Source organism: Podarcis liolepis (assembly GCF_965112155.1).
Source record: "Podarcis liolepis genome assembly, chromosome: 12".
NCBI classification, from domain to species: Eukaryota; Metazoa; Chordata; class Lepidosauria; order Squamata; family Lacertidae; genus Podarcis; species Podarcis liolepis.
Genome location: NC_139563.1, coordinates 38,607,907 through 38,635,887, shown reverse-complemented (window position 1 = coordinate 38,635,887; position 27,981 = coordinate 38,607,907). Strand labels below are relative to the sequence as shown.

The following is a 27,981-nucleotide window of genomic DNA, read 5'->3' as shown; positions in this document are numbered from 1 at the left end:
GTTTACAATATCACCTCCATTTTATGACTTTAAGGAGTCACTGTCAAATGAGCAGCATGTGTTATTTATCTTCTGTAATACTCCTGCAGAACTCAGACCTAATGTAGTGGAGGTTTAGTGCTTTGGGTAGTTCTGCAGTTTGAACTTATCTTATGGATACTCGAAGTTTAATATATGGGGGAAAGACTGAAAAATAAAGATTATGAACTTGAACTTCCCGACTGTAAGAAATATTTAGGTATGAGATTTATTTTCAGTAAGAAATGTGCTAAACTTGATGGTGGTGGTGTTTAGTTTAAAACTTGAGCAGCTGCTGTGTCTTGGAAACAGGATTTATGTAGCTTCCTTTATAGCTACATTATGTTCACGAAGTGAACGTGTTAGAGCTGTGAATTTCTGCATTAATTCTGCTAGTGATGAAGCACTGTATTCCGCTCATATACATAGAATTGGTATATAACCAGCCTTAGAACAAAATCCGCAGACCTGCATTGACAACCTCCCCACCCATTTAACCGCCCAGTGGTCCTTTACCTTTACTCCCCTTACCATGTATTCTTGGCATCTAGGATTTGGCACTCAGTCCATGGACTAACATGTGGCCATGTGGTTGGATTATTTGACTACCACTGGTGGGATTTGGAGTCCAGCAGCATCTCTTAGCCACATCTGCTGTAGACCACACAACTACTACAACCATTTAACATTCTCTGCAGGAAATCCAGAATGCCCTGTTAGCTGGAACCGTTTTTGCTACCTTAACTAATATCAACTATTTTTGCACAGCTGTTGGACCATGCAGTATCCATACTAGTAGTTGTGCCTTTTGCATAGATCATTGAGCCGTTGCAGCGCAGACCCTTTGTGGATTGCATCCTTACTTCTATCTATGGCAATAGTCCCCAGCTTTCACATGGTATAAACTGCTACCTGCAATTAACATGTGTAGCATAAATGTAGTAGAAATCTGCTTTGATCGTGAGTTGTAATTTAAAATTATGATATTGGCTGCTAATATCCTTAAAAACAGATGCAAAGTGTACAGTTTAATGTAATAACTGTATGCTGTTGTAGTAGTAGACCCAGCTACATGGGAGTTGTAACCCGATAATCAAAAAAATGTTCTTAAGACGAACACAAGTGAAAATAGTTAGTCATTTTGGAAAGATCACAGCCTATAGTTAAAAATAAACTGTTCTTCATTCTTTGTAATTCAGAGTCTTCTCTGAATGCTATAGAAGGGAGCAGTTTCCAAAACCTACTCTTTCACATATGTTCACATCAAATTCTTAACCAAGGAATTGTATCAATTTATGAAAAATGTCAAGGACAACCAAAAAGTTGCTTTCAAATTTAAAAGTGTCTCTTCACAAATGAACCTTCTATAAACAACACAAAAGTCAATGGGAGGTTTCTGACAAATGGCCTCAGAGAAATACTAATGAAGAATGATGGTGCTTGAATGTGTAAGTAAGTAAGCCACAATTTCACAGCAATATTTGACATGGTGTTATATATATTTTTCTCAGTACCTTTTGCCTGAAGATTTTTGTTGGCATGCCACCTGTCAGAGCATATTTGTGTAACTTTTAACAGGAAATTGTTTGAAGAGGGTTATCTCTGTTCTACATATATTTCCAGTCAAGATGTATGACAATCTCACAAACATAGAAATTCGGTGTATTTTGGGTTTTTGGGTTTTTTTTAAGTGTTGTCCATTCTTTTGGTTATTGGGTGATACATACTAAGCAGCAATACTAACCTTTGTGACTGGATTTTATCTTTTTCAAAAGCAAAAGAAGGATCTCCTATACATCAGGACAGAGGAAAGTAATTTGATGCTGGACACACCTTTTAAAAATCCCTTATCCAGAAATAGCTTTCTACATTAAATTGGGATGGTCAGTTAACAACTCACAGGCTGAATCTGGCTCTAAGAACAATTTCATCTACCCCCACCAAATTTTAATTAGCTTACTACTGTATTTAAATTTCATGTGTGGCGCTGTATAATAAACCACTGAGTCTCTTGGGCTTGCTGATTGGAAGGTCAGCAGTTCGAGTCTGCACGATGCGGTGAGCTCCCATTTCTTGGTCCTAGCTCCTGCCCCACCTAGCAGTTCGAAAGCATACCAACGTGAGTAGACAAATAGGTACTGCTGTGGCGCGAAAGTAAACGGCGTTTCTGTGCACTCTGGCACTCGCCATGGTGTTCTGTGCGCCAGACGTGGTTTAGTCGTGCTGGCCACATGACCTGGAAAGCTGTTTGCAGACAAACACCGGCTCCCTCGGCCTGAAGTGAGATGAGCACCGCACCCCATAGACTGTGGCTATGTATGATCTAAATGCATGTTCCGTAACTGTACCAGGTAAATGAACTTTTTAGAACCTGAATAGTTCTATAGTTTGGGATGTATTTTCCCCCCCTGATAACATAGTGTCCATTCAAACATAGAGAAGTTGACCTTCCCTGCTTTAAATACTGATGTTTCATTTCCACAGAAACTGTTGCTCCTGCATTCTTTCTTGGAGCATGAATCATATCCCAACCCTGTCTTTAAGGTATTAGTGAAGTAACCACTTTGCTCTAATGATTAGTTTGTGAAAATAACCACGTCAATCTAAAATACTGCAAGCTGTGTTGAATTAGTGCATACTAGTAGTTTTCGAGTGAACATTTGCTCTGGATGGAAGCCAAGAAATTCCAGTTGCTGGCGTCAAAACAGTTAAGAGAAGTTTGGAACACCCATCTTTCTAAGTCAGCCATGTGTCTTCATTTTATTACATTGTTATGCTGCATTTATGTGGTGCTTGGTGGAATACTTGATATTGAGCACGTACAAGATATATGATGTGATAATTGTAACATACAGACTAAAATTGATAAGAAAAAGAACTGTCTGTGAACAATTAATAACATCTAGGCACAGATTTCAGTTTCTATTATTGCACTCTATACTGTTGTGTTCTGATATTGCGTAAGGTTTCTCTACCTTTTATAAGTCAAGCCTGCTCCAGGAACTGATGGCAGCTGTAAAGATTTAAGTCAAAATAAAGAGTTGGTTTAAGAAGAATTCTTTTTTAAAAAAGTCTAAAACCTATTCACTTATTTAATAAACAGTATTTTTAAAATCACTTCTGCTTTTTAATATTTAAATGCAGTTACGATATTGATGGATCTGCTTCTATTTCTAATTACTATTTTAAAACAAAGCAAACTCTTGATCATGCTGCTGTGCCATTCCGTCTATGAGATAATGGACATGGCTTGTAACTATATTGGAGACATTCAAAGGACACATGGCAAACATATTGGAGTGATACTCAGAACCGTAATTCAAAGTTGTTAGTATGGTATTAAGAGCAGTAAGCTGCCTGTCCACCTAGCCAAAGGTTCATCAAGTTTGATGGGCAGATGAGGCATGGAGACTGGGCACTGTGGTTCATTAAGGGTTATTGGGAATTGTAACTTTGCAAAAGGTAAACTACAGTGCCCATAAATCTTTGAGGGAAAGAATGCTCTTTGAATGTGCATTAAAGGTATAGTGTGCACTTGGTTGTGTATACCCCGTCTCCCCGTTTACTCTGTGCCCAATGCACTCCCACCACTGGTTTGGAAAATTATGTGAAATACATATACATCCTGTATATGCAACCCCCACAGTTCACTATTATCTAAAGTTGTATTGTGCACAAACTTTTTGTTTCACCAACAGTCCAGAAGCTGTATTCACATAAAGTTTCTTTTCTCCCCACCTATCTGAATTGATGCGTTGATCTCTATTTTGCTGTTTAACCATTTTTAAAGGTTAGCACCTACCTTTCTTAAGCACCTGCCTGTAGTTTGACTATTGTCAACAGTCTTGACCCAAAGACAATCAATATTATCCTCTCAATTTTGCTGCAACTCTGTGAGGTAGGCTGGCATCATTCATATTTTATACATATAGTTTTGAGATAGAGTTGTCTACAATAGTCCAGCTTTAGGTGCCCCCCTCTTGCTGTGAGGTGAGTCAGTATTTTTCATGATGTACAAATAAGGCAATGAGATTGAAAGAGTAACACTACCCATTTGCTGTGTCTGTTGTTGAGCTGAAAAATTGAATCATCATATTAGTGCAAAGTTGAGCAATTCCTTCAAATGCCAATTCTGGACTTATGTCAAGAGTTTTACATAGACTGTTTCTGGAACGCAAAATATTACTTAGTGCCCATTGCATAGCCCCAGTCTTGGTGACTTTCTGCTGCTGCAAAACTGTCACAAAGTGGTTGCTATTGTGCTCATGGATGCTACAAACCCACTTGAAAACTATGAACAGAGAGGACTGGACTGGTCAGCTCCAAATGTTTCAGCTGTTAGCTTTTCTTGAGATACGTAAGTTATCTGGCAGCTAGGAATTTATTTCTATATTTATTTATTAGCCTTGGGGAACTTATACATTTAATGTACTCAGTTGCTTTTTAATTCAAGACATTTTTTATTACATATGCTCAAGTTATTAAAGTTTATAGCAGCAAAAAATTATTTAGATTTTGTTTTTTATTATAAATGTATCCGAAGCAGTAGAAACAAGAAAGTTAAAAGCTAAAGGTATTTCATTTCATTCTAAATTGCCCAGGTAGGCATATTCTGAGACCTTGAACAGGAGCAAATGATCAAATAGGACACCAGGTGTTGGTATGAAATCAAGCCAATTTTTTTATTGACTGTAGCAGGCAGGATATGTGTTGATATTGCAGTAGGGACAGGATCTGTTCATCATTCCACTCACCCCATGCTGGTGGAATGGGATTAGCTGGGGTTGGACCACGCCAAGCCAGTTCCATAGGAGTTGGCCAGTGTTGAACCCTGTTAAGGTGCAACCAAGCTGGCAAGGTCTTACTGGGTGACTAGAGTTAGGATTCCAGCCAGGCAGAGGGCCCAAACCCAAGTTTGGGTGAATGCCATGGCCAATCCTGTACTAAGGTCCCTGCACTAAGGTCCCTTCACTATGTTGATCCTGCCCAATGCCATTTCTGCCCTTGAATATACATTATTCTGCCTAACAGAGGAAAGTCACATGTTTCACTAAGAAAAAGGCAAAACAAACAAACAAGGGACAATCAGTTTGGGAGAAAAATTCCTTTCAGGCCCTGTCAACCAGTGATCCAGATTGCCCATATCTGGTGTGGTGATTGGCACACAAAGGCACACAACTTTGTAATGTTTTTCCAATCTGGAAAACCTTTCCTGTTATCCTGCCAAAGTTGAATGGTATTATTTTATATTCTAGCTTCTCCCAAGAGCCAAGTATATGGGTGGGATAAATTCTTCCAAAATCTGGTATGCAAAAAAAAATTGACAGACTATAAGGATGTACACTGTACAGTATACCTAGCTTATAAAAGCTAAGTGATTGCAGACACCTCATTCAGCCCCACTGCATTAGGCTCCATACTGCTTGGGAAGATCCTTTTATTTGTTTATTTGTGGTAGCCTATTCTGCATACCCCCCCCCCAAACAAATTTTGGCTCATTCAGCACCAATCACTTGCTTGAGAAGCAGGAAGAGAGAGGTTGAATGAGGGCTTTATTTTCTACCCAAACCAACTTATGTCGCTATCAGAGCTGACCACAGAAATAGGAATGTGCAAACAGATCATTTACTAACAGCCCGTTGCTGCATGAAGATCTTTGAGACAAAGCCTAGAACGTAGCACATACTCTGGCAAATATTAAAGTTAAACAGATTTCATGCAGCTTTCTTAAATGTATTGGCTGCTTGAGAAAAAGGGTCAGCTTGAAAGGTTTTTTAAAAGTATTTTTTTTAAGATTTAAAAATGTTGTAATTCAAAGCCTTCAGCAGATACAGAAAATCAGTAAAATTAATCCGCACTTTTGACTTTGCAGCATACCTTGTAGAGAGCAATAGTGCCTCTGAAGCTGGAGCCTCCATGTGTCTCATTGGTAATAGACCCACCTTCTCTGCATTTGTTTATCAGTGGTTCAGTTTTTAAATATAAATTTGGCCAAGTATGATGCACTGCCTGTAAAATCTGCTGTTAATCTAGAAGATCTGTTTCTGTTCAGAGAGGATCATATATTTATTCTGGTTCAAAAATAAATGTAAATGAATTCCAAAGTTTAATGCTAGCTCAGAAGTAAAAGCTGTTCTTTCATGGCAGAGTGCAGTGAACTTTTTGTTCATGTCAATATAATGTACTTTATTACTATATAGTTCATACTGTATAATGTGGGGCGTAGCTCCACGCAGTGTAGAAATTAATTTCACTAAGCACACACATAATATGAATTGTGAGGTTATTTGATATCCCTGTGGCTTAACTGCTAGTTAATTTATTTGTACTAAGCTTCTTTAAAATATACAGCTTAATCTGAACCATGTGGTATGGACTAGTTGCCTTTGAAAGTGGACTGAATACCAATCTACTGTCATAAGTGCTTTCTCCTTGTTAAAAATAAGATTCTTACTCAGTGCATTGAAACTTACTGAGGATAAACGTCGCCTCTTACCTGTGCTAATATATTTCATATATTATTGCAGTGGTCATAAAAAACTGTGTTCCTAGGAAACTTTAAAGGCTTCCTTGATGACATTGATAGTGGTGGAAAAGCTGCTCCAGAAATGTGTCCCTGCCTCTGCTTGAAGGGGCTCAGGGCAACAAATATGGGGCATTCCCATGTTACTGCCATAGACAGTTGGAGGTAGGCTAGACTGAGGCCATGTAAATATTCATAGGTTAAAAGGCAGCGAGGTCATTTCTCTCTGCTGCATTTCATGCCGTTTATGCACATTTCTGTACACACCGGGGTGGGGACATCTTTACTCAGTGTGCATTACTTGTTTGGTTTCCCTGTGCCTGCAACCCCCAACCCCCGTTCATGAAGCTGTCATCTGTGCATGTGCAGCGGCTGCCTCAAATGAGCACACCTTGGCTTAACTGCAAAATGAATGTGGCTTATGTTTATGAATTGGATGAAAGCTGGTTTGAGGGGAAATGCAGCAAGCAGCATTATTTCTCAGAAAGCTGCAGGATAGATGGATTGTGCCAAAATCATGTGTACCCAACTTCAAACACCAGCGGTGGAAGCACGCTGGAGCCCGAGTAAATGCTATTGTGTACATAGCTTGAGAGCGAGCTATCTGAAGCCATACAATTGTCTTCAGGGTTGAGCTGGAATTTCAAACCTTTTAAGTGCCTTATCTAGAACATTGCACTTGCTGGAAAACACAAAGTGTGTCTTGAAGCACCATTAAAACTAACAGATTTATTTTGGCATGAACTTGCATGGATTTCAGTCAATTTAATCAGATGTGTTATGTGTTATCCCCGCGTTCCAGGTGTTTATACAGTGGTACCTTGGTTCTCAAACACCTTGGTTCTCAAATGCCTTGGCTCTCAAACGCCTTGTTTCCCAAACGCCGAAAACCCGGAAGTAAGTGTTCCGGTTTTTGAACGTTTTTCGGAAGCCGAACGTCCAATGTGGCTGTCGGCTATTGTTTCTGGGCGCCTGCACCAATCAGAAGCTGCGCCTTGGTTTCCGAACACTTCAGAAGTCAAACGGACTTCCGGAATGGATTAAGTTTGGCGCTTTTGTTTTTGCTATCTATTTTGTGTTTTTTGAGGCATTTTCAGTTAATTTGTTTTTGTGACTGTGTGGAACCCAGTCCAGCTACTGATTGATTGATTGATTGATTGTATGACTGTGAAAATGGATAAAGTCCCCCCATCCGAACAATGACTATCATCAGTGCAGGTAAGAAAAAGAATGTAATTTTAATTTTTATCATCTACAATACTGTCTTATTTCTTTTATAGTACAGTACATTGATTATTGCTTTCATTTTATGAATCAGTGGTCTTGTTAGATAGCAAAATTCATGTTAAATTGCTGTTTTTAAAAGGCTGGAACGGATTTATCCATTTTGCATTACTTTCTATGGGAAAGCGCGCCTTGGTTTTGGAACGGACTTCTGGAACGGATTAAGTTTGAGAACCAAAGTACCACTGTATACACATGTGTGTGTGTAAACAAGGAGGTCTGAGGAAATGGAATGTTGAAAATAGTAACAGTAATCATTATCTTCTTAAAACTGACCATTCATAAAATAGTTTGTGATAACATAAACATCCTGGCTTTGATAAGTCAATTAACACATGTAGTGTGATTTTAAAAAGCAAAAACAAAAGGATTTGTCCTGATTCAAGTCACTTGAGATTTACCAAGAGGCTCAGTTCTAATTTACATTGCAGTCTCATGCTAGCTGTCAACATGCCTGAGTATCTGATCTTACATCTGCAGGAAAGTATTGAGTGCATTCTGGGTGCACACTGTTTGCTTAAGGCAATAGGTCTCAGAACCCTCTGTGCCATGCATGGATTGCTCAGCAGGCAAATAGATGGGGAAGGGGTTCCCTGAGGGTAGGAACATCATCCAGAGCCTATGGATACTGCTGTGTTTCAGTGCACTCAGCATGTATGTTGCTTGGAGTAGTTTGACAAGTGGTCTCTAAGGCTATTCAGTCATTGCATACCTGTGGTGCAGTTATCTTCCTTGTTGCTGCTATAGCTACTTAGTAAACAGCAGTAATAGTAGTAGTAATGGAAGCTCTACAGATGCTCATCAACCATTTTGCCCAAACCTGCAGGGAGTTAGCCTTACCATTAGCCTGAAGAAGGCCAACATCCTAGGTGAGGACATCACCAGCACTTCATGCATCAGCATTGGTGACCACACACTTGAGGTGGTAGAATATTTTGTCTGCTTGGTCTCCACCACAACCAGCAGCCTCTCCATTGATGCTGAGCTGGACATGTGTATTGGCAAGGCAGCTACAAAAGGGAATGGTAGAATGTGGTACTAATGTACAATACCAAGATGAAGTTCTAGCAGTTATGGAAGTGAGTCGTGGGCAACTTACAAGTGCCAGGAGTGACAGCTCAATGCCTCCACATGTGCTGCATCAGAAAGATTTGGGGCATCATGTGGCAGGCCAAAGTGTCAAAGATGTGCTCTCCCAAGCCCACATTCCCAGCATGTTCACACACTCCTGTCTCAGTGACGTCTACACTGGCATGGACATGTCCACAGAATGGAAGATGGCAGGATCCCCAAGGAGGTGCTCTATGAGGAGCTGGCTTCAGGCACCAGCCTCGTTGGAAGACCAACTCTGCATTACAAAGATTGCCTGCAAACATGACATGAAGGTTGGAAACATCAACCCCGCCGAGTGGGAATCCCTTGCAGACACCCACAGTGCCTGAATACAGGCAGTCAGCTCGTGCATCCACAGCAATGACCAGAGGAAGAATGACCACTGGGAGGACCACAGACAGAGAAAATGTCATGGTGTATCTGCAGTAGCAGAACTGGACGCCTTCCTCTGCCCCAGCTGCAACAAAACATGTCTCTCCCATATTTGTCTCTGTAGCCACAGCAGGCGCTGCAACCTTCCAACACCCCCAAAGGCACACTACTCCCATTGTCTCCTGAGACAGATGCCAACCATCTCACAACTATGGAGTAGTAGTAATAACGTAGTAGTACAGTAGTAGTAGTATCATCTTAAAGTATTTCACAACAATCCTAAGATGAACAAGTAGTCCTATCCCCATGTTCTAGATGGGAATGGTGGCTGATCCTTAAACATGGTGCTTTGCCTAAGGTGAGCCCATGTCCAAGTTCAAATCTGAATAGGGAGCTTCTGGCTCATGCTCTTAATTCTTAGGCTACACTACCTCAAATGAAATTCTGTTTCATAGGAGGACTGGCATGCTCCTATGCAAATGCAGTTTTGATTAGCACTCAAAATATGAACAAGATTTAATTGCAGACAAATAATGAATGCATTGCAAATTATTTGTATAATGCCAGGGGCAGGAGGGGGCTGGTATTAATTTCAGAAATTGCTACTAGTCACGAACTTTTACCCAATCCGCTTTCTGCTTCTGTGGTCCAAGAGTAGCATACTAGAGCAGGTAGTTGTTTTTCAATCGACAGACTGTCTAAAATTGCTACACATCAGGATTTGCTACCTGGATCACCACCTTATTAATCCTGGGGTAACAAAGGTTACCCCCATTTCAAGCAGAAGTAGGATATATTTAGCAGTAAAGTGCTTCATCATCCACTGATATTTGAGTAAATGGAGGCAAGTGCATGCAAAGGTAGGCAAGCTGTGTATACTCTGGGCTAAATGTCCAAAAACTGCTTCTTGTCATGACCTCACACCCGAATTACTCTCTTATTTCCATGGTCTAAGTTGCTATTTTTTAATGAAAATAAAATAAAAAATAGAAACTGATCCAGAAAATCTGTCTCACCCAATAATGCCTGGAGTTGTTCAGTTTTCCTGGTTCCCAGTCCCTCGTTCATCTGGAACACCAGTACCTATGACCTAGCTATGATACAGATTATGTCCATTTCTGTGGTACAGGGGCCCATCAAACTGTTTCTCCGTCAGAAAGCTGAAACTCTACCTCTGCTAGGCTATTAATTTTGACAAAGAGCTTCCACTGTGATGTTCACATCACCTTGGCATTGTATCAGCAAATTGAAACTCTGGTTCCAAAATCCTGCAACTGTGACCTTCTGGCTTTCCGGGGGAAGCAAGCTTCAATTCCTGCCTTCACACAGCTCAGCAAATAAACTGTAACAATGGTGTAAGAGAGGAAGTTGTCTCTTCCATCATCCAGGTGTCTTGTATGTATTTAGCACAGTAGCATGACCATCAGGAAATTGGATGATTCATAACATTTTGGGGGAAAGATAGAATGAGTTTCCTATGGTGTGTTTTTTTCCTTGGGATGGAATGAAATGACTGCTTCTCTACACTGCCATCTCTGTCAGCATGCAGCTCATGCGGAGAATTGATTCCACCTTATTTGCATTTGAAAAAGCTTGCATTGTCTTTATTTTTGTCTGTAATAACAGAATACATTGACACTGCGTGCTTAAAGTGGATGGTTGGGAGAGACAAGACCCATCTCATTCTAATACCATTTATTTTTGTAATGGGGTTTTATTTGAACTCCTAATTATGAGTGAATGTAGCTTTCCCACTGTGTCGCCTCTTCTCACAGCAGTGAATTTACCTGTATTTGAAAGAAGCAGCCTGTCAGTTGTATCTTTTCATTATAGTATCAAAAAAATCAAGCCTTGGGTCCTATTATTCTCTGCTCTATTGCTGAACCCTCAGTGAAGTACATGGTGGTTGGGGCCAGCAGGTCAGCTCTGGATGACAGGGGACATAATCACATGCACACACACCTCTATCATAGTAACAGACTACGCACAGTCTTCTCTTGGATCATTTCTGTAGTAACTTGTTTTTCCTCTTTCATTGTTCATTAACTCCTCTAATCCTTAGTTTTCACAGCTAGGCAGATTTAGGTGCCAAAAAGCAAGGAAAACTACCACAGGCTTGTAACCAAAGAGCAACTTGAGCATTCCAGCATTCTTCAGTGGTAGGAGTTTCTCAGTTTTTCTGCCAGTTTTACCATCTCCAGCTGCTCCCTCCGTTGCTTTATCACAAGTGGTTCTGGAGGATGCTCAAGCCTGTTGTGGGAAAGGGGCATAAATGCTTGATTTAGTAGTATGAGCAGAATTTTGCCCATGCTTCTTTGGATCCAAGCTATTATGTCTCAGGTTTTTAGTTCTCAGATTTTTTAAAAAATGTTCACTTTATTTCTTCCATTTCTGACATCTTGTAAAACAGCTATTGTTTCCAAAGAACTTCTTCTGTATCTCTGTTTTGTACTTTAGTAACCCTTGATCTTCCACTTCCAGTAAGCTTACCCCAGGTCATGAAAATAACCATGTACAATCACATCTGTTTTCTGTGATTCTTTATGTTCTTTTTCTGCATGGTTATGGTTTGTAGTTCTGCTTTCAGTATTATTACCTTCAGGAATACCAGGTTCCTTCCTCTTTCATGCATTTTATATTTCCAGGGTTTTATTATTTTCCTAGAATCATGAATTATCTGCAGTTCTAAATTCTGAAGTCAGCACTATGTGGTTCCCATTTTAGGAACCTAAAATTATTATTTCTTAATAAGCTTTTCTCTTAGTGCCTTCTGCTTTTATATTCTCCACCAGCTCTTCCCTGTATCTCAGCTTCTAGTTATTTAGAAGAACCTTCTGAAACAATAAAGTTGTTTCCAAATGTATGCCAATACTTTTAAGGAGCTAAATATTTGTTAAGTTGTTCTGGGGTGGAGGATTAAAAATTTATATACATATATTGCAGTTGTTGTTCAGTTCTATCATGGTAGTTTAAATTTGAATCTGAATGGTGATAGAAATATTTTTTAAAAGGCAGATGCAAGGGGAAAAAATAGGGATAGCCTGACATTTGTAAGAGAAGTGGCACATTGCATCTATGCCATTTCTTTGCTCTACATGAACATTATTAAATAGAAGAACAAATGTAACAAATCAGAAATATTCCATTTTCATTGAGAGTATGCAAAGAATATATAAACAATACATACCATTGTGTTTTCACATTTTATTTTTAAAAAATACTTAAAGGAGTTCATGTCAGACTTCCTTGGAATGCAGTATACAAATCCAGTGAGGCTTTTCATGTAGTATGGAGGGGGATAGGGAATCTATACCGTAAAATAACACAGCTTCACTTGACATGTGGTATATTTGAAACACTTCTATTCCTGAAGGACAACTTGTAAATGAAAATGTAATCTCTCTTGGATTTTATAGATTCAAGATGCAGCAAGTCGGGGCTTGAGGTTTGTTGGAATAATACCTCAATATGCTTCCGAAATGAACTCCAAGAGCAGCAGTGCTGTAATATCCACCAGCAACAGCTCCAGGGAACTAAAAGGTGATAAAAACCCATCAGATTTTGCTGAGGATTGTGTTTCATCAGATCATGAGAAAGCAGGTTGCACTAATGGATGCAAAGTCCCAGCAGCAAGGGAGGAAAACGTTGACCAGTGTGTGGACCCCAATGAAGACTTGAGAGGTGAAGGGCAGGTCATTGAACATCTCAGTTTAAGCTCCGCTGGAGAAAATGGAGGGCAGCTTCAAGGTGAGAATTCAAGTTTGTCCCCAAGTCTACTGTGGGCAGGTTAGCACGATGCTGTATTGGGACCAGATTCTCTGCCGCTTGCTGTACTAATGAATAAACTCATGCGTTTTGCCATTTATTTTCATTGATAATGCAGAACACTTTATAATCTTCTTTGTTCTTGCAGGAGTGCTACAGGTAGGTGTCGTAATGCCCATGTTATAAACAGGGTACTTGGGATGTAGAGATGTTGGTTTGTCATGGACCCTTGGCAGTATTAGCATTTTCCCTAGCAGTTCTAAGAATCCAAGGCTTTCGTCTCCTGGGCCAAGCAGGCTTTCACTGAGTATTAGAGGAAGAATTAGCTTGAAATAAAAGGAAAGGTAAATAAGGTAAGAAGAGCCTATCTAGTCTAGCATTCTGTTACCTGCAGTAGCCAAGGAGATGCCTATGAGAAACTCACAAGCAGGATATGAATGTAATGGAACTCAACCGGTATTCAGAAGCTTGGGGCTTTCAATCATGGGTAAGGCTGTAACTCAATCGTAGAGCATCTGCTTTGTATACAGAAACCCCTGGCATCTCCATATAGGGCTGGGAATGTTTACTGTCTGAAATCTTGGAGAGCTGCTTCCAGTCACTGTAGACCAGTGTTCCCCAACCTTGGGCCTCCAGCTGTTTTTGGACTACAACTCCCATCATCCCTCGCTAGCAAGACCAGTGGTCAAGGATGATGGGAATTGTAGTCCAAAAACAGCTGGAGGCCCAAGGTTGGGGAACACTGCTGTAGACAATACTGTTCTAGATGTATCCAGTGGTCTGATTCGGTATGTCAGCTCCTTATGCGCCTAACACCATTGATAGCCTTACTAGCTAATCCCCATTTAAACCTCCTTAAGTTGGTGGTCATCACCACATTTTGTGGAAACAAATTTCATAGTTTGGATGTGCCACAGTTGGGGAATCTTTTTGGCCTGGTGAGCCAGATCTTTATCATCCCATCCCCACCTTGTGGGCCAATTTTGACATGTGAGCAAGGCCACAGCTGCATCAAGTGACTGATAGGTGGATTATCCTGCCCATCTGTCAGCTGAATTGGTCCTCAGGAGTGGGGGCAAGGGGTCTGTTTCACCAGTGAGTAGTCCCTTCCCCCCTGTACATCACTTTATATTAAACCACATTTGTCATTTTGATGCCCATTCACCCAGTTCAGTGATATCCTTTTGGAGCGCCTCACAATTTGTCTAGCATCCTGAACAATTTGGTGTCATCAGTAAACACTGTTAAACCCTAATTCTATTATTCTAATTATTCTAATTATTATTATTGTTGTTGTTGTTGTTGTTGTTGTTGTTGTTGTTGCATTTTCAGTTTGTTTTTATTTGCTTTTCTATTACAGTTCTTCATTGGTATATCAACAATAGTACAACTGTTGCATTTTTTAAAAATGAAAATAAAAAAGTGTAAGGAAAGGGGGGGGGGGACTTCTTTTCATATACTTCCCTTCCACTCCTTCCTTGGTTTCCTTTCTATTTCCAACCTATCCACATCTTATTGTTCTTCTCAATTTTCCTCTATCCTTCTCTTTATCTCATAATTTACGCTGCTGAATTATGCTGATCCTGCTACATTGATTGTCTTTTGATAATATTTTTTCATATATTCTATATATAACATCCAATCCTCATTAAGTTTTTTAAAATCTGTTTCCTATTCTATTCTATTCTATTCTATTCTATTCTATTCTATTCTATTAGTCATACCTGCTGGTTCCGCGTATCCCAGCAGTTTATGATGCCCCACCTCTTTTGTTGGAACCATGTCTGTTCTCCACTTTTGTTCAAGTTAAACCCTAATTCTAGATCACTTACGAACAGGTTACAACTTGCCAGTCATAAAAGTAGATGCTCAACAGACTCCACTTTTTATGTTGCTTCTTTTAACCAAAAGGAGTTAAAATTGGTCCACTGCCTTCTGGATTTGTTTCCTCCCTGCAGAGCTGATGTTCTCTAACCTCCAGATTGCACTTTCATTCCATTTACTACTTGCTGATAGAAAATGGAAATTCCCAGGGAATTTTGAAATTCCCAGAGAGAGGATACAAAGTTCAAAGCATTTGGGACTATATCAGAGGCAGTGTAAGTCACTTTCACAATACTAATTTAGAGTAGTACAAGAGTTCAAATTTGGAAGGCTTGTGAATAACTGTGATGATGCCAGCTACTATTATTATTATTTTAATCACAAGGTATAGTCAATACTTCTGCAGCCCCCCTTTTTGGACTTGGTTTCTCAAGATTGCTTAATAATTTGTAATCTGAGAGCAAAATTACTACTTCTAAATGCTACAGCAGCAAAAAACAACAACCCCCAAAAACCAATTCCTTTCCATTCATTTTTGAACAAAAGCCCAATGTGCTACATTAATTCAAAACAAGCACATAGATTATTAGATTTCTCCATTAGTATCTCTTGCAAGATGTTAATTTAGTATAAAATTGTATATAATGTTATATAAAAAGAAAAACACCATAGAGCCTGCCAACTATTTAAAAACACATATCTAAAACCGTTTTTTGCCATGTTTCCCTTAGAGGATTCAATTCCACATGATCTCTCTTTCAAACTAGAGGGAGGATACTCACACACATTGCTTCAGTCTTAATTTCTTCCACACAGCTAAGATTTATTAAGTTATTCTGAAATTGTTAATTAGGCCCATCTGGCAGGATTTTCAGGTTACTTTCTATCTTCTGTTCTAGTTTATAGTAACTGCATCTCCTGATTCTGCTTTTAAGCAGGTTTGTGTAATAGACACACAGCAGCCCCTTAATTCGTAAATTGTCACAGAATACCCTTTACAGACTTTTCATTCTTCCCAACATGTTATTTTGGGGGACCTTGCTTTAAACTGCAATTACGGCTACATTTGCAATTTACGGCATTTCTGAGCTGTCATTTATTGCTATGTATCTCACTTTGCAAGGGCATTTCCCTGGATGGGTCATTAAGAGAACAAAGGAGAGGGGGCTCTGTGCCAGATGACAAATGGGTGGGGCCCCTCCTCTAGCTCTTAGAGAGTTGGAAAGACACAGCCTGTGTTTCAGAGCAGAGTTTGCTGCCTTGCGACCTAGAGAAAATAGCTACAGGCAGGAAGGGAAGAGAGAAAGCCATGGCTGATTTCTTCTTGAATCCAAGGCTGTGGCAATGGGAGATGAGGGTTTCACTGCTGTGAACTTCTAAGTCGTAGGCTGGCTCAGCTTGAATATGCATAGTAGGCTCAGGTTGTAAATAAACCATTAATAATAAAGACACCACTGTCTCCGCTGTGCCTCATTCCCAAAAGGAAACGCAAAGCCTGCTTAGTGCCTGGAACCCCTGGAATCTAACGCCGCTCGGAAATTGGGGTGCCATGCAAAAATTCTATACATAAGCAACTCAATAAATCTGTATCAATGGCTTGTTCACATTACTGTGGTCAGAAAAGGCTGGTATGCATTTAAGTGTGTACAAGATAAACATGCTATGTATATGTAGTAAACATGTTGCTGTATCTCTGATCTCTATGACCCCTCCTCTGTTTCTTTGAGAACAGGATAACAAAGATCAGCCCTAGGCCATATATTGCCAGTGCAGGATTTCTAGCAGAAATTGCCTTTAAAAAAAATCAGTTCTTTAAAATGCAACCAAAATAAATGTAACCAGAAAAACCATGGCTTTGTCTCTTTTGTTTTGGGGGATGGCATGGCTAAGTGAAGTCTTAAAATGAGAGCCATGAACTAATCTGTGAACTTTAAACAAAGAAGAAAGTAGAGACTAGCAAAGCTAAAGAGTGCAATAACAGCCAGATTATTAAGAGTATATTTCAAATACTATCAGTTTTCTCTTTCAGTCTGGGCTGTGGGGTTTTTTTTTTGGTTTTTTGTAGTTGGTTTAAATCCATTTTTCAAGAGCTGTTGTTTGCTTCCATGTTAACATCACCAGTAAAGTGTTTTATGTTGTGTTGTTTGCACAGCTTTCTGAATTGGGATTAAACTCATTTGACTCCACCCCATGGTTAAGATTGATTCAAATTGCAACTCTTAAACAGGATTAAGGCTGGCAGGGTAAGAATGGGAGGAATTGGTGCTTGTAGGAGCTGGGGGACCACATGATTCTGCGACCTGCTTCTGATTTTTGTGTCAAAGATGATGGTGGTTATAATTTATTACCTGTCCTTCATCCCAAGGTCCCAAGCAAGATTACAACACGTTATTAAAAACAGCTTAAAACAGCTTGCCATCACAAAAATAAGGCAGGATGTCACAGTGATAGAATTAAGAGCATGGAGAGGAGATAGGACTAAAGTCGCATATGATAAAATGCAACAATGCCTTGCAGGAATGCCTCTTGAAAGAAACCAGGGAAACAATATATTTTCTGACTGTTCCGGTGACCTGTTGGGATGTTATCTCTTTTACTTGTGGATCCACTTTTTTACCTGCTAACAGTTTGCAAATTTGGGGTGTGTGCTCTGTTATTTGTGTGTGGATGAGAAAAGGCGGTATCTTCCTGTACCAAAATATTTCCCCACACTGCATCTGATTTCTTTATTATCCCTTTGCGACCACAGCACTTCCTTTTCCTAACCTGGAAAACTTATTCCAGTTTTGGCAGTGATCTTTCTTCCTCCCATGTGAGCACAGGGTATTATCTGCCTTATCTTTTACAAGGCAACCTTTTCTCCACACACCCCTTTCCTTTTCAGAAGTCCCATTTTTTTGCCAAACCAGACTTTGTTAATGAGGACTTCGTTATATCTTCTGCTCCAGAGTTCTGACTTTTCTTCTTCTAATGACACTCTTTGTTTTTCACTCCCCCCCCCCTTGTCTTGTACTGCTTTGTAACTTTGAATGGTCTTTACTTAGCCATGTGTTTTGTTGACCTTACATATGACTTGCAGAATGTTATATCTTATCCACAAGTGTATTCTTAACTTTTTAGCGAGAGTATAAATATGTTTCCATTTACAACAGTATTTAAACATAATTGCTTATGTTGAAATAATATTGGGTTCCTTTTTAATATGTGTATGTTGAATTGTAAAGTCCTTGGCTGGGAAAAATCCTTATCCTGTTTCCTACAACTACAAAATGATAAAACAACCCTCTTGATCTATATAAATCTTGGCTCAGCAGTTGGATGGTTTTGCCTAATCAGCATCTCTACATCTATCTTTTATTCGTGTAAAACAATCATATTCCACGATTACTAATTTGCATTCACACATTTTAAAGTGAGAAATACCATGAATTTGAAGATTTCTAACATTGTGTTTTTCAGCTACAGGATAAAACTACATGTGTGTGACCCTGCATTTTTCCTCAGAATTTTCTTTAAACTGTCTGATCCAAATTCTTAAAATGTTCCTGAACCCAAAAATCAGTTTATGAATCTGGCAAGAAAGTGCTTTATTCTTGTTTTACCCCTATGAATGTTATTTTTAACCTAAATTTCCATCATTACAAAATTTTGTGCAAAATTCCCTTATTAACTGATTGTTTGATTTTTGTAAAACAAAATAGAGGCATTTTTAAGAGGTTTTGGGGTTTTTTTTGGAACAGATGGCAATGCACACTCCCCAGATTATGGTATGCAACTTATTTTAACTGTTGTGGGTTATAGATTTGTGAACTAGTGAGCTGGAGATCAATCTTTTCTTAGTTATAGGAAGTGTCCTAGCCATTATCCTTCTGTCCTGCTTCTTAAATTAAATAGAGGAGGGAGATGCCTGTGTCTTATTGGCAGAGCCATATGCTTTGCACACAGAAGGCATGAGATTCAGCCACTGGAATATCCATTTAAAGAGAACCCAGATAGCAAGTCCTGTACTCCAAACAATAAGAGACTTCCTAACAGAGCAGTCAGCCTTAAGCTTAGAGAGACCAACAGTCTGGTTCTGTATCATACTGCTTCGTGTGTTTGTCTGAAAATACCTTTTCACACAGTGCATACTTCAAACTATGAAATTCACTTCCACGAGAAGTAGTGATGGTCACCAACTTTGATAGCTTTCAAAGAGGGTTAGACAAATTCATGGAGGGTAAGGCTACATTCTGCCTCCACTGACATAGTTCTTGCAGGCTTCCTATGATCATTTAGTTGGCCTTTGTGAGAATAGGATGCTGGATTAGATTGGCCTTTGACCTGATATGTCAGGGCTCTTCTCATGTTCTTTCTTTTTATTATTTTAAAATATTTTAACCCATGCTTCATTGTTAAAGAGATCCCTGGTCAAGGTGCAGTAAAATAGGAATAAAACCAAAAAACATCAACAGGAGCAGATAAATAAACAGCTTAAGCAATATCAGCACCGATACCAGAACCTCATCACATATAGTGCATTTCATAGGTTTGTTGTAACAAGCTAAGAACAGCAATGTAGTGAGCACATTTAAAGGGCTACTGTAATGATGACTATAATGGATCAAGTCTTGTTGCACATCTCAACGCTCCTAGGCTCAGACTAACATTCACATTTTGTTGATTCTGCTAATTCCTGACTGAACGTCTTTCTGTTTTTCTAATCCTTTATTCGCTGTTCCATTCGAATATCAAACTTTGCAGAATAGTGTTTAAGGCAATAAATTAAACTGCAAGTTTTCATTCCTTTATTACGTCCACTTGCTGGTTCATTTATTGGCCCCTGAATTGTACGTATGTATATATGTCTCCTTTGGAGAAACAAACGCAACCATCTGCCCATTATGTCATTTTCTACCACAAGCTGTGGTCATGGCCACCTACTTAGATGACTTTAAAAGGGGGTTGGACAAATTCATGGAAAGCAAGGCTATTAATGGTTACTATTCATCATGGCTGTATACCGCCTCCAGGATCAGAGGCACCATGTTGGAGAACGCAAGTGGGAGTGTTATATTGCCCTCATGTCCTACTTGTGGTCTTTCCATAGGCTTCTAGTTGGCCACCATGGGAAACAGGATGCTCGGTTAAATAGATCCTGCTTCATCCTGCATATCTGCTGTACTTGTTTTTACATGACACAATTATCATTAACAGAAGCTGTGATGATGAATTAATAAGTGTGCCGTTAAACAAAGTTTTATGATCCATGCTGAAACCTTTTTGTGGGAAGGAGGGAGGGATAAGTGGGAAATATTTTTTTAAAATCAAAGGTTATATAGAACATAACCTTTTTATTTAGAAATTGGAAAAAAATGCTGTTAACATGGGTTATGTGGCATGACTAAATAACTACTGTTACTGCAAGGCCAATTGGAATATGCATGTGCTGTCTTTTTCCCGCAGAACAATTTTGTACAATAGTTATTAAAGACAAAAGAGATTTTTAATAGAATAACCTTTCTTGTGCATTAAACGTGAATGTGTTTTTTTCAGTGCCTAAGGACAGCTTGTCTGGAAAGCTTGTTAGTATTTGCAATACTTTGTTTCTGCCTTAATTAAAGCATATATTTTTCTATTTGGAAAAAAAATCATTATCTGCCTCCTGTGGGAACTACTTTTCCCTCCTTGAACAGTTTATTGATGTTATAGTGCTCTATAAAGAGAGATGTTTGCAAAGTGTATGTCACTTTTAAGAGGAGTCAGCGCTCTCTCTCGCAGGAAGCGAGAACTAGGGGGGAAAGGAAGAGGCAGCTACAAGCTGGAATAGATAGCTTCACTTTGTTCAGTAAAGTAAGGTTAGCATTTGAAGTTAACAAAAGAAATCTAAGCTCGCTGTTCAGGAACACCTTGGTGACAAGGTGAAAGAGAGAGAGACTCAGAAACAGGGAAGAAAAGAGCTGGTTTCACTTTATGTAGCAGAAGTATAGAAGAATAGGGATGGGCAAATGCAGGCCTCCAAAATGCAGCACAACCCTCAATAGGACTCATCAATTTTTGAGGAAAAGGATCACTTTACTAAAGTATGCAGCCTGAAGTAAATGGGAGTGTGGTGATCACACAGGGTCCCCCGGACGTTTAACAGTCTATTGATCTCTGTGCCACCACTGTGCCCACTTCCCCACTGCCACCAACCCCTTACTCTCGGGTACACATTGAGTCCAGACAGTTGTCAAAATTGAACCAAACAAACAAGTTTATTTTATAAGTATTAACAAGTTTATGTAAAAAAATTCCTTCCAGTAGCACCTTAAAGACTAACTAAGTTAGTTCTTGGTATGAGCTTTCGTGTGCATGCACACTTCTTCAGATACACTGAAACAGAAGTTGCCAGACACTTCTATATAGTGAGAAGGTGGGGAGGGGTAGTACTCAGAAGGGTGGTGGGAACGGGAGATTGGCAGATAGCTGAGATGAGCCTGTTGACGACTCTTAACGACTGTAATAGGTCTTACAGGAAAAGGCAAGGGGTGAGAAGGTGAGAAATGGCTTAGTCATGTATAATGAGATAAGAATCCAATGTCTTTGTTCAGACCAGGTCTCTCCATGGTTTTAAGTTTGGTAATGAGTTGCAATTTTGACTATGGCAGACCAACACGGCTACCTATCTGTAACAAGTTTATGGTTTCTCAGATAATATTCTCATCAATTTCTTAACTTTCGTTTCTTTACTGGCCTATACCTTCCTAATACCTTCTGACTGATTATCTCAACTGTTTGACTGACTCCTCTTAACAGATTCTCTCACTCTCTCACATCAGACTAGCCCAACCCACAGACTTATCCTCTCAGTCCCTTCTCTAACTTCAGACTGACTTCTCAACTACTCTAACTCTAACTCCTCCCCTTGGGTTCCTATTGGTTAGTCATTTTACACTTAGTTAACCCTTTCCTTATGACCCAGTATGATGTCACACACCTAGGAGGGCAAATGCCACAGGGAGCAAGTTGTTGTTGTTTTTGTTACATTTATTTACATCCCCCCCCTTTCCCCCCAACACAATTGAAGGCATCTTATAGATAAAATAGAAATAGTTAAAAGCATTGGGGGGAGGGACATTAAAAACAATTAAACATATATACATACGTCTGTGTGTGTGTGTTATCTATTAAAACATACAGATGATTGCAATAAAACCATCACATCACCAGCTGCTTCGTTAAAAACAGCCTGTTCACAAAAGCCTGTTGGAATAATACAGTCTTCACCTGCCAGCAGAAGGACAACAAGAAAGGAACCAGTCTTAACTTCTGTAGGGAGGGAGTTTCAAAATCTGGGAGCAGCTACCAATAAGGCCACCTCTTGCATCCCCACCAAGTGTGCCTGTGTGGACGGCGGGACTGAGAGAAGGACTTCCCCCAGGTCTTAGAGCCCAAGCAGGGAATATGGTCTTCCATATAGCCTGGTCCTAAGCCATATAGGGCTTTATAAAGAGCACTTTGAATTATGCCTGGAAACAGACCAGTAGCTTGTTGCAACAAGGGAGTCGTGCGCTCCTATAACCAGGAAACAGACCAAAGCCCCCAGATTAACCAAATAGGCCAAGGCCAGTGAAAGGGGCAATGTTGTTTAGGGAATAAATACAAAAACTGGAATACTTAAAAATGTGACCCAGCAGCCTGTAACAATCTCTTACACTGAAAAACGATTGCTTGTAGATAAAGGAACACAGCTATCAACAGCCTAAAAGAAGTAACCTGTGGAGGCTTGCAAGAATGCCACTGCAGCAGTATGGATTTTGGGCAACTGATAATGAACTCTAACAGTACAAGGACAGTTAAAAGAATTGTGCCGAGGGGAAGGGGAGCTCAGGATTGTAGCAAATCACTCTGCCATCTAGTCTTACCCAACTATTCTTACTAGGAAACTCTGAACAATGTTGTATCTTGCTCACAGTGAACATTATAGAATTGTAAAGTCTACTGTGATGGGGAAACATCTGTTTTCCCAGATGAAGGGCTTATCCACAATCAACTTAACTCCACTTTTTCCAGACACAATCTGCAATTTAAAGCTATGTGTCTGAGCACCCTTCCCCCCCCGAGCTTTCCCTGTGAAAACCTGCTCTTTAAAGCTCAATTGGAACAAACATCAATCTACTCTGATTCTGCTTTAAATAGTGGGTTTTCATGGGGACAGCTTGGGGCAAAAAACACACACAACCCACCTGGACACTGAGTGTTAACAATCTTTGCCTGGAAAGGTCACAATCTTTGCCTGGAAAGAGTAATGCCCAAGTTAAGTGTGAACAGTGCCTACAATCAGAACCAACAAGATTTGAGAGTGGGCTCAGGGACACCCAGCAGGGTTGTTGCTTTTCTTTTCTTTTAATAATTTTTATTAATTTTAACATATGTACCACAAAACTATCACTTATACAATCTTTTTGGACTTCCATCAGCACCTCTGATGATCCACTGTTTTAACCACTTCTTATGCATTTCTTAAATTTATATTACCTTTAAATGTCTTAACTAATCATCCTCCCCCTTATCCATTTTTGCAGTAATTCCAATAATACTCCTCACAAAACTTTTTGCAAGCCTACAAACGTCGTCTGATCTTCACAAATACTTTTCAAATAATCCGTAAATTTACTCCAGTCTTCTGTGAATTTCTGGCCCCGCCAATTTTGAATCCTTCCTGTTAGTTTATCCAGTTCTGCATAGTCCATTAGTTTCGTCCTCCAATCTTCTTTCGTCAGTAATTCTTCTTGCTTCCATTTTTGGGCCAATAATATTCTTGCTGCCATTGTTGCATATAAAAAGAGCTTACATTCCTTTCTGTTTATATCACTCCCTACAATGCCCAGTAAAAATGCTTCTGGTTTCTTTATAAATGTATATTTCAACATTTTTTTCATCTCATTATATATCATCTCCCAGAAGCTTTTGCCCATTTTACATTCCCACCACATGTGATAAAATGTTCCTTCTTTTTCTTTACATTTCCAACATTTATTGCTAACTTTATACTTTTTAGCTAAATTGACGAGTGTAATATACCATCTATACATCATTTTCATCATATTTTCTTTTAAGGCATTGCATGCAGTAAATTTTAAACCTTCTTTCCATAATTTTACCCAGTCACTCAGCTGTATATTATACCCAAAATCCTTAGCCCAGTGAATCATAACCGACTTTACCTCCTCATCCTTCAAATGCCATTCAAGCAGCAATTTATACATTTTAGACAAAATTTTACAATCATTACTTAATATCTCTAATTCAAACTTTGATTTATTTTCATCAAATCCTCTTTCTTTAAAATCCTGTTTAAACATTTCATTGACCTGGCGGTAGTGCAGCCAATCATTCACATATTCTTTAATTTCTTCATATGGTTTTATTTTCCATTTGCTTCCTTCCTTTTGTATTAATTTCCCATAAGTTATCAATTTTCCACTCATATTGACCTTTTTCACACTCATTGCTTCTAGTGGGGATAACCAATGCAGTGTTTTATGTTCCAATAGGTTTTTATACCTATCCCAAATTTCTATTAAAGATCTTCGAAATATATGACTTCCAAATCCTTTATGGACTTTTGTCTTATTATGCCATAAGTGTGTGTGCCACCCAAATCTATTATCATAACCTTCCAAATCTAACAATTCCGTATTTTCTAATAACACCCATTTCTTTAGCCAACAGAGGCAGGATGCTTCATAATACAATTTCAGATCTGACAGGGCGAAGCCTCCTCTTTCTTTTGCATCTGTTAACAACTTAAACTGTATTCTCATTGTTGCTTTTCATTTTATTTCCCGTGGTTTTTGGAGCTCTGCAGAAATGCAGGAACCGCTAAAGGGCTGGGGCTCTTGCCAAGCGATTTAGGCGGGACAGGTACAGGAGCCCTGAGAGAATAAAATGTTGGCAACGCAAGTAGACAGAAGGGAGTCAGCCCATATTCAACTTCTGCGTATCCAGCTGGCCCTGCCTACCTACCCCAACTTCCCCTGAACCTGCTACTGAGGTTTCTCCATTCTTCCACCCACTAGTAACTGCCTCTTTCCCCTTAGCCACCCTGTCCATTTGTGACATCACAGGAAGTTTGTAGCCCACAGCAACTGCTTAGGGATGCATCTGCACAGCCTCCCATCCTGGTACTGGAAAGGGGAATGTCATGAATGTTACTTAGATGTATTTAGAAATACCTTGATTTAGAAGTAGAAGATGGCTTGCTTAAGCTCTGCTGTCCCCTTCATTGCTGCTTTTGGGGAAAGTTTCGTCGGCTTGTGACATCCATGAAAGGCAAACACAGATACAGTGAGGGGAATGGCCCTCATTCAACAGTTATCATCCAGCCACCTCCACTGGCCAGCCTCCCAACCTCCACTGGCTTCTGCCCGTGAATATCCAGTGGTTCATTCGCCCAGAGCCTGAAGGACAGCCTACACCGCTATCTGAACATGCAATTGCCAGTCATACTGTGTCTGGTGGGTGACCTATGTCCACATTCTCCATTCATACTTACCCCAGCATCAACTCACAAATATCCACACAGCTTTTGTCAATGGCCTTCTGAAGGTGAATTTCAACCAGCTTACCTGCACAAACTTCAGCCTCCTTCAGCCCTGCGGCATCCCGGGCTTCCACATGCTAATCACAGCTTCTGCCATGTCCATCTCCAGCTTCCAACCATGGATATCTGCCCCTTTCAAGCTGTGGTCCTGCTCAGCAGGTACACTTACCTTCTCGTTGCTCCACAGCATCTCATTGACGGATGATGGCCTCCTTCCATTTGCCACTTCGCTTCCATGCAGAAGGAGACCACCAAGTACTGAATAACACAACTGTTGTCCACTGTGTCCTTTTCAAGCTTTGCCTTGGGCTTTCCCCTTGGGCTGCTTTTGTATATCCACTGAGTTGCCATGTGCTTATGTGACATCACAGGGCATCCACAGCCAATAACAGCAGCTGGAGAGGCATCATCATCATCACCTCCTCAGGCCTCACAATGGTGGGTGCAGCTCAGCAGCCATTTCCCCTTTGCTTGTTTGCTATGTACATCTCACTCCTTATCTGTAATGACATCAGAGAAAGGCATGCCATAAATCCACCTTCCCATTTTGATTCTCTGGCATCCTATCTGCATAACCTAGCAATTCCAAAATATAGATGCGCTTTTACTCTCATAAGATTGAATGTATTGCCGTCAGCTGTAGTTGAGGGATGATTCCAAGAGATTCCACACGAAAAGTGCTTAAGTCCCTGTGGAGATGGCAGCACTGAATCAGTGGTGCACTCCCTTCTGGCTTGCACTCTTTGGAATGAGATTATCACCCCTCTTTTATTGTCCATTCCAGGTTGCCCAACCACTGCCACAGTGTCCTTTCTCTTGGCAGATCAAGATGAGCAGGTGACAGCAAAGGTTGCAAGGTTTTTAGCTGGGGCAATCAGAATAAGATCCACCATTTGACTGCTGATTCGGGACCTTAAACTGTGTTTTATATAATCAACTTTTAATTTCTGTTCTGTGTATATTGCAATGTTCTTTTGTTGCTATGGCCTATGGCTGACGCAAAAAAAGTTTCATTCATTCATTCAAACAAGATTTGAAATTAATTACCAGAGTTTTTCTTATGCAAATTGCAGCCATGGGGAAGGCTCATCAGACTCAAGTTCATGGATATCTGGGGGGAAAGTTGAACTTTCTAAGCTGCAAAGATTGGTAAATTTCATCATGTCCCCTATCAGGCTTCCCTTCTTATGGCTAAACATTCCTGTTTCTTTCAACCTATCCTTATAGGACTTGTTTTATTTAGTGTTGACCACCTTCATTTGAACTTATTGCAGTTTGTCTGTATGCTTCTTAAAGTGTGGTATCCAGAGTTGCACGCGGTACTCCAGATGTGATATGAGTAGTGAGAATAAAGCAGAACTGTTACTTCGAAACTATGGTTCTGTTGGTGCTGCCCAAAATATCATTAACTGTGTGTGTGTGTGTGTGTGTGTGCCTGTGCCTAGACGTCATGAAGTAGTCACAGAATCGGAGAAGTGCTTTAGTATTCTCACAACAAAGTGGCCCTTAACTGCAAGAAACCTCTGGAAGTGGGAATTAATGTGAAAGGTGTGTCATGTGGAACTTCACTTCTTCTTCCAGAACAATGGGTACATTAGCCTGGAGCAGCAGGAAGGACTTAAGGTGTATCCAAGTGCTACATCACATTCATTCATCTTTCTAACTGTTAATTCATGCATATATTTTGTATAAGTACGCAGTCATGGTTTTCATCTTCAACTGTATTTTCCTGATTTTGTCAGCCCTATGTCCTGCTAATGCCTTGCAAATCTGTTTCCTGCTTTATTTGGTCGTACAAATTCAGTTGGCAAGAATGCGTTATGGTTAAAATTATTAGTTTGTTGCTTAATAATATAGGTCATTTTGTAGCATGGTGGAAAAACAGTTTTTGTTAATGACCCAGTAATGTTTTAATTATACATGGGGAAAGCTCAGTTAATAGTGCTTATTAATGTGTTACTTCTTTATGCTGGCAGACTGTACCCTAGAGAGAGGGTGCACTATTTTCATTGCTTTTATCGTTATTGCTATTTCAGCACTTTGTATGGTTGTAATTTTTTTTTAGAAACCGAGATCTTTGCTGTCTACAACAAGCCAAAGGCTTTGCAGAGATCCAGCCAGTACTACAGTTTAACAATCCCTGTGAAAATCACCAGTGATGGGCAGAGCATTTGCAGCTTGGAAGCCAATTGGCTGGAGCATATGACAGATCACTTTCGGAAAGGGAGCACGTTGGTGAATGCCATCTTCAGTCTTGGAATGATAAATGGTACGGAATTTCCCTGCAAGATTATTACTCTGTTTATATACTTCATTCGTTTAAAAGATCAGCTATTTTCTCTTTGTTTGTGACTATTAGAATGCATAAAAATTGCTCAGAACCTGAACATGAAAACGCGAGAATATTCATTATATATAAGTGGTAGGAACACTTTTTTAGTATGAAATCAAAGAAATGAGGCAGATGTGCCTAAGTAGCACCTCATTCTCTTGCTTCAATTTCCACTCTTTCAGA

The 27,981-nt window shown here is 39.7% G+C and overlaps 1 protein-coding gene across 4 annotated transcripts in view; it reads left to right on the top strand.

Annotated features, from left to right (window-relative positions):
• Nucleotides 1-27,981, top strand: part of RFTN1 (raftlin, lipid raft linker 1) — a 101,050-nt gene that overhangs the window by 48,575 nt on the left and 24,494 nt on the right. For all 4 annotated transcript variants that reach the window (XM_083468235.1, XM_083468236.1, XM_083468237.1 and 1 more), the window contains exons 5-6: nucleotides 12,727-13,057; nucleotides 27,532-27,735. In XM_083468235.1, coding sequence (XP_083324361.1) covers nucleotides 12,727-13,057; nucleotides 27,532-27,735 — 535 coding nt within the window. The remainder of the gene's footprint in view (nucleotides 1-12,726; nucleotides 13,058-27,531; nucleotides 27,736-27,981) is intronic.